Here is a 3826-nt window from a genome sequence, read left to right on the forward strand (position 1 = left end):
CACTTCCACTTGAGCAATGAAAATAAGTAATTTCAGAAACTAAAGATTTAAATGCTAAACTGAGGGCTATGTCTGGAATTTAAATCCGTTTGAAAGGATAATATTAATGACCAAGATTTGCATTTGAAAAATTTTCATTGTGCAAAATATGTTGGTATTTTTTTAATTAAAAGATTTAATTGTTGAGACTAAGGTTTGTTTTTCTTTCTTTCTTTTCTTTTTTTTTTAAGTAGCAGGTTATTTTATCTATGGACATTTCTGGTCATTTAGATTTAATGGATTGCTTTGAACAAGATCATGCCCCATATCCGGGTTTTATGTAAAAACTAAAAGAAAAATATTACTACAATTTAAATTAGCATATTCTTTCCCTTGTCCAATTAAACTTTTCTTGCAACCAATTATGAATTAGCAAACTCCTCGAATTTCTGGTAAGGATGAAATACAAATATTTTTAAATCTCGTCGTTTACCTCAGATACCTAAATGAAACACTAGGCTGAGCGTTTTAAAAATTTATTTACAAAGTTGTGTACAACACGATGGAATAACATTTAGAATACCATATATATTCATTCATATATAAACAGACTTTTATAATAGAATGACACTTCTTGCCTTTTGAAAATTCTTTTACATTTAAAATCTCCCAATGTCTCTATACATTTTTCTCACATAAAACTGTGGAGAGTGAACCTTCAAAAAAAATGAAAGTTCAGAGCTCTAAATCTACTGAATTTGTTTTTTTTTTCTTAAAAAAATAAAAACCCCAAAAGGAAAGTCAATAATTTTTATACAAATATGTACAAAGAACTTCCCTCCCTTCCCCACGGTACTGAGAGCAGATGCCGTCAGGGTACATTTTTTGGAAAATTAAGTTTTGGGTTTTACCTGTACGGAAAGCTATTCCCGGCGGGCGCGCGCAGAGAGTTTGGTCCGCCAGCCTAGGTGCGCACAAGAGGGTGGAGGCTGCGGAGGTCGGTGCTGAGGGGTCGGGGGCAGGAAACGGAGGAAAGGCAGAGTCTGGGATTGGGCAGGGGGGGCCGGGACCGGGGCGGGGCGCCCAGCCTGGAAGTGCAGCCGCGGCCCGGGCCCACCGCGGGGCCCCGCGTCCCGGCAACCTCGCGTCCCTATTGCGCTGGCCACTTGGCTTGGGCAGCGGCGGCAGCGGCGGCGGCGGCCGAGGCTGCGGGCTGCAGGAATTGTCCAGAGAGCGGCACGCTCAGGATGGGCGCGATGGTGGCCGTCGTCCGGCTCAGCGATAGGGGCTGGTGCGTGGCCATGAGCGCTGCAGACTGCACCGTTCCGGGCGGCCGCAGGAAGGACTGAGCAGCGCCCCCGCCACCACCGCCTCCAGTGCCCCCAGTTACCCCGGCACCCCCAGCGCCCGTCGCCGAGCCCCCGGGCGCCGCGGGGCCTCCGCCGATGATGTTCTCAATGCTGAACGACGGCCGTGCGCTCGGCTCGGACTTGATGAGCGATGCGGTGGTGCCCGCGGCGCCAGCCGTGCCTGCGGCGGCCGCGGCCGCGCCCAGGCTGTTGAGCTGCAGCTGCAGGCTGGGGCCAAGCTGAGAGCCGAAGGCGGCCGCTTTGCGGCCCAGCTCGCCCGAGGGCAGGAGCGGCACGGCGGGGGGCAGCACGGGTGCCACCGGCGGCAGCGCGTAGGGGTACTGGAGCGCCGCGGCTGCGGCTGCGGCCGCCGCAGCAGCCGGGTGCGAGTAGGCGCCCGCCGCGGCGGCCGGGTGCAGGCCGTAGGGGCGGCCGTACGGCCCCGCGGCGCCCGCCGCCGCCGCCAGGCTGTAGGCGCCAAAGCTCTGCATCATGAGAGCAGTCTGCTCGCGCAGGTGCTCCTGCTGGTGGCGCTTGAAGCGTTTCCGGCGCCGCAGGAAGCTGCCGTTGTCGAACATGTCCTCGGACTGCGGGTCCAGGGTCCAGTAGTTGCCCTTGCCCGGGTTGCCCGGCTCGCGGGGGATCTTGACGAAGCAGTCGTTGAGCGAGAGGTTGTGGCGGATGCTGTTCTGCCAGGCGGGGAACTTCTCCCGGTAGTAGGGGAAGCGGTTGCTGATGAACTCGCAGATGCCGCTCAGGGTCAGCTTCTTCTGCGGGCTCTGCAGGATGGCCATGGTGATGAGCGCGATGTAGGAGTAGGGCGGCTTCACCAGGCTGTTCTTGGGCTTGCTCGGGGTCAGACCGCCCGCCGCTGCGCCGCCTGAGCCGGGCCCGCCGCCGTTCCCGCCGCCCTCCTCGCTGCCAACGCCGCCCTTGCAGCCGTCGGCCTCGGACGCGCCCGCCTCGCCCCCGGCCCCGGCCCCGGCCCCGGCCGCCTCCTTGGGCAATGCCAGGGGCTGCTGGTGCGGCGGCTGAGGCTGCCCATGGTGGGGTGCCGCCGGCGTCACCTCGTCCGCCTCGTCCAGGCGCAGCTCCGGCGGCCCCGCGGGGCTGTCGCAGCCGGCGTCGCTGTCCTTCTCTTCCAGCCCGTCGTCGCCCTCGCCCACCACATCTATGTCCACGTCCTCGGCCGTCAGCACCGTCTGGCCGGACATGTCGCTGGCGCTGCCGCCGCCGGAGAGGGTCATCCCTCCTCGGGGTTGGTGGCGGCTGCGGGAAAGAAGCGGCGGACGATGGGGGCCGTCAGGAGCTGCTGCCGAGCTCAAGGGAAAGGGATCTGGGCGCCCCCCGAAAGATGGGGGTACTGGGAGAGAGGAGAAGGGAGCGTTTGTGGCTCGGGGGCCCTCCCGGCTCGGCTCACACTCGGCGGCCCGGCATCGCGCGGCGAAGGCGCTGCCGTCCGGCCGCCGCGGCCGCACTCTGCAAACTCCCGCTGTCCCCGGCGCTCGGTACTAGGCGCCCCGGCCCCGGCGGCTTTTCCACGCCGCGCCCCCTCACTTCGCCAGCCTTCTTCGGCCTCTGGGCCGGGCGTGGGGTGCAGGAGCTGTGCAGGCGGGCGCGGGACGTCGGGCGCCGAGCAGCTCGGGAGGGCGCAGACCGGGGCAACGAGGGGAGGGGGGTGCAGGGACACCGAAGCCCCCGTAGTCGAAAGTCCCGTTTTAAGGACTGGCCTGATAGATTACTTTCTACTTAAAGATCCAGCGGGAGGCGGGGCCACGTGAGCACGTGTGACGTCAGGGCCACGGCGGAGCCGGCCAAACTCAAGTTGGTTCAGGGAATTGTCAACAAAGGGACGAGGGACGCGCAACTCCCGCCGCACGGTGCGCCGGCATCCCGCGGGCAGCGAGGGCGCCCTGGCCTGCCCCGAGACCTCAGCCTAGGCTGCAGCCCGACGCGGGGGTCGAGGGAGCCTGTGGGTGTGAGTGAGGGAGAGTGGGTGTGAGCGAGTGAGGGCGTGGGCCTGGGAGCGTCGGGGGGGGACCTGGTGGCTCTTTCTGCCCTGCCCTCCCCGCCCTCTCTCCCTTACCCTTCCCCCCTCCCCTCCTTATGCCAGCACTCCTTGGCAGGGACTGGGAAGCATAGAACAAGATTCCCATCCCTCCCTTTTAAAAGAAAAAAAAACTTAGTAGTCTGTTTTGTTTTTATTCTTTTTAGCTTTAACGAGTAAGGGCTGCACACTCGGCTCCGTTTTGCAAATTAGTCTTCAGACCCCTCCTCCTGTCTCAGGGCATAGTCAGTGGAAACATCTACCGAGGGGAAGCGCGCTTTCCCCCCCTCCCCAAACCCTGACCCACCGGCTTGGCTTTCCCGCCTCGTTGTTGGCATGTTTATATATATATGTATTTTTTTTCCCGCGTCCACAGCATTAGCTGGGGTTCCCGAAGGTCAGAAAACGGCTATTGATTAATCTATTAGAATAGTTGCCGAGTGAAATAAAA

General features: G+C 59.5%; 1 protein-coding gene across 1 annotated transcript; it reads right to left on the reverse strand.

The window, feature by feature from the left end:
- Nucleotides 1-1129: 1129 nt before the first annotated feature.
- On the reverse strand, nucleotides 1130-2575 carry FOXD3 (forkhead box D3; the record flags this gene model as incomplete). Its single annotated transcript, XM_079777375.1, has 1 exon — nucleotides 1130-2575. The coding sequence occupies one exon, from the start codon at nucleotides 2573-2575 to the stop codon at nucleotides 1130-1132; it is 1446 nt and encodes a 481-aa protein (XP_079633501.1).
- Between the last annotated feature and the right edge of the window lie 1251 nt (nucleotides 2576-3826).

This window comes from Cnephaeus nilssonii (assembly GCF_951640355.1).
Source record: "Cnephaeus nilssonii genome assembly, chromosome: 7".
Lineage (NCBI taxonomy): Eukaryota > Metazoa > Chordata > Mammalia > Chiroptera > Vespertilionidae > Cnephaeus > Cnephaeus nilssonii.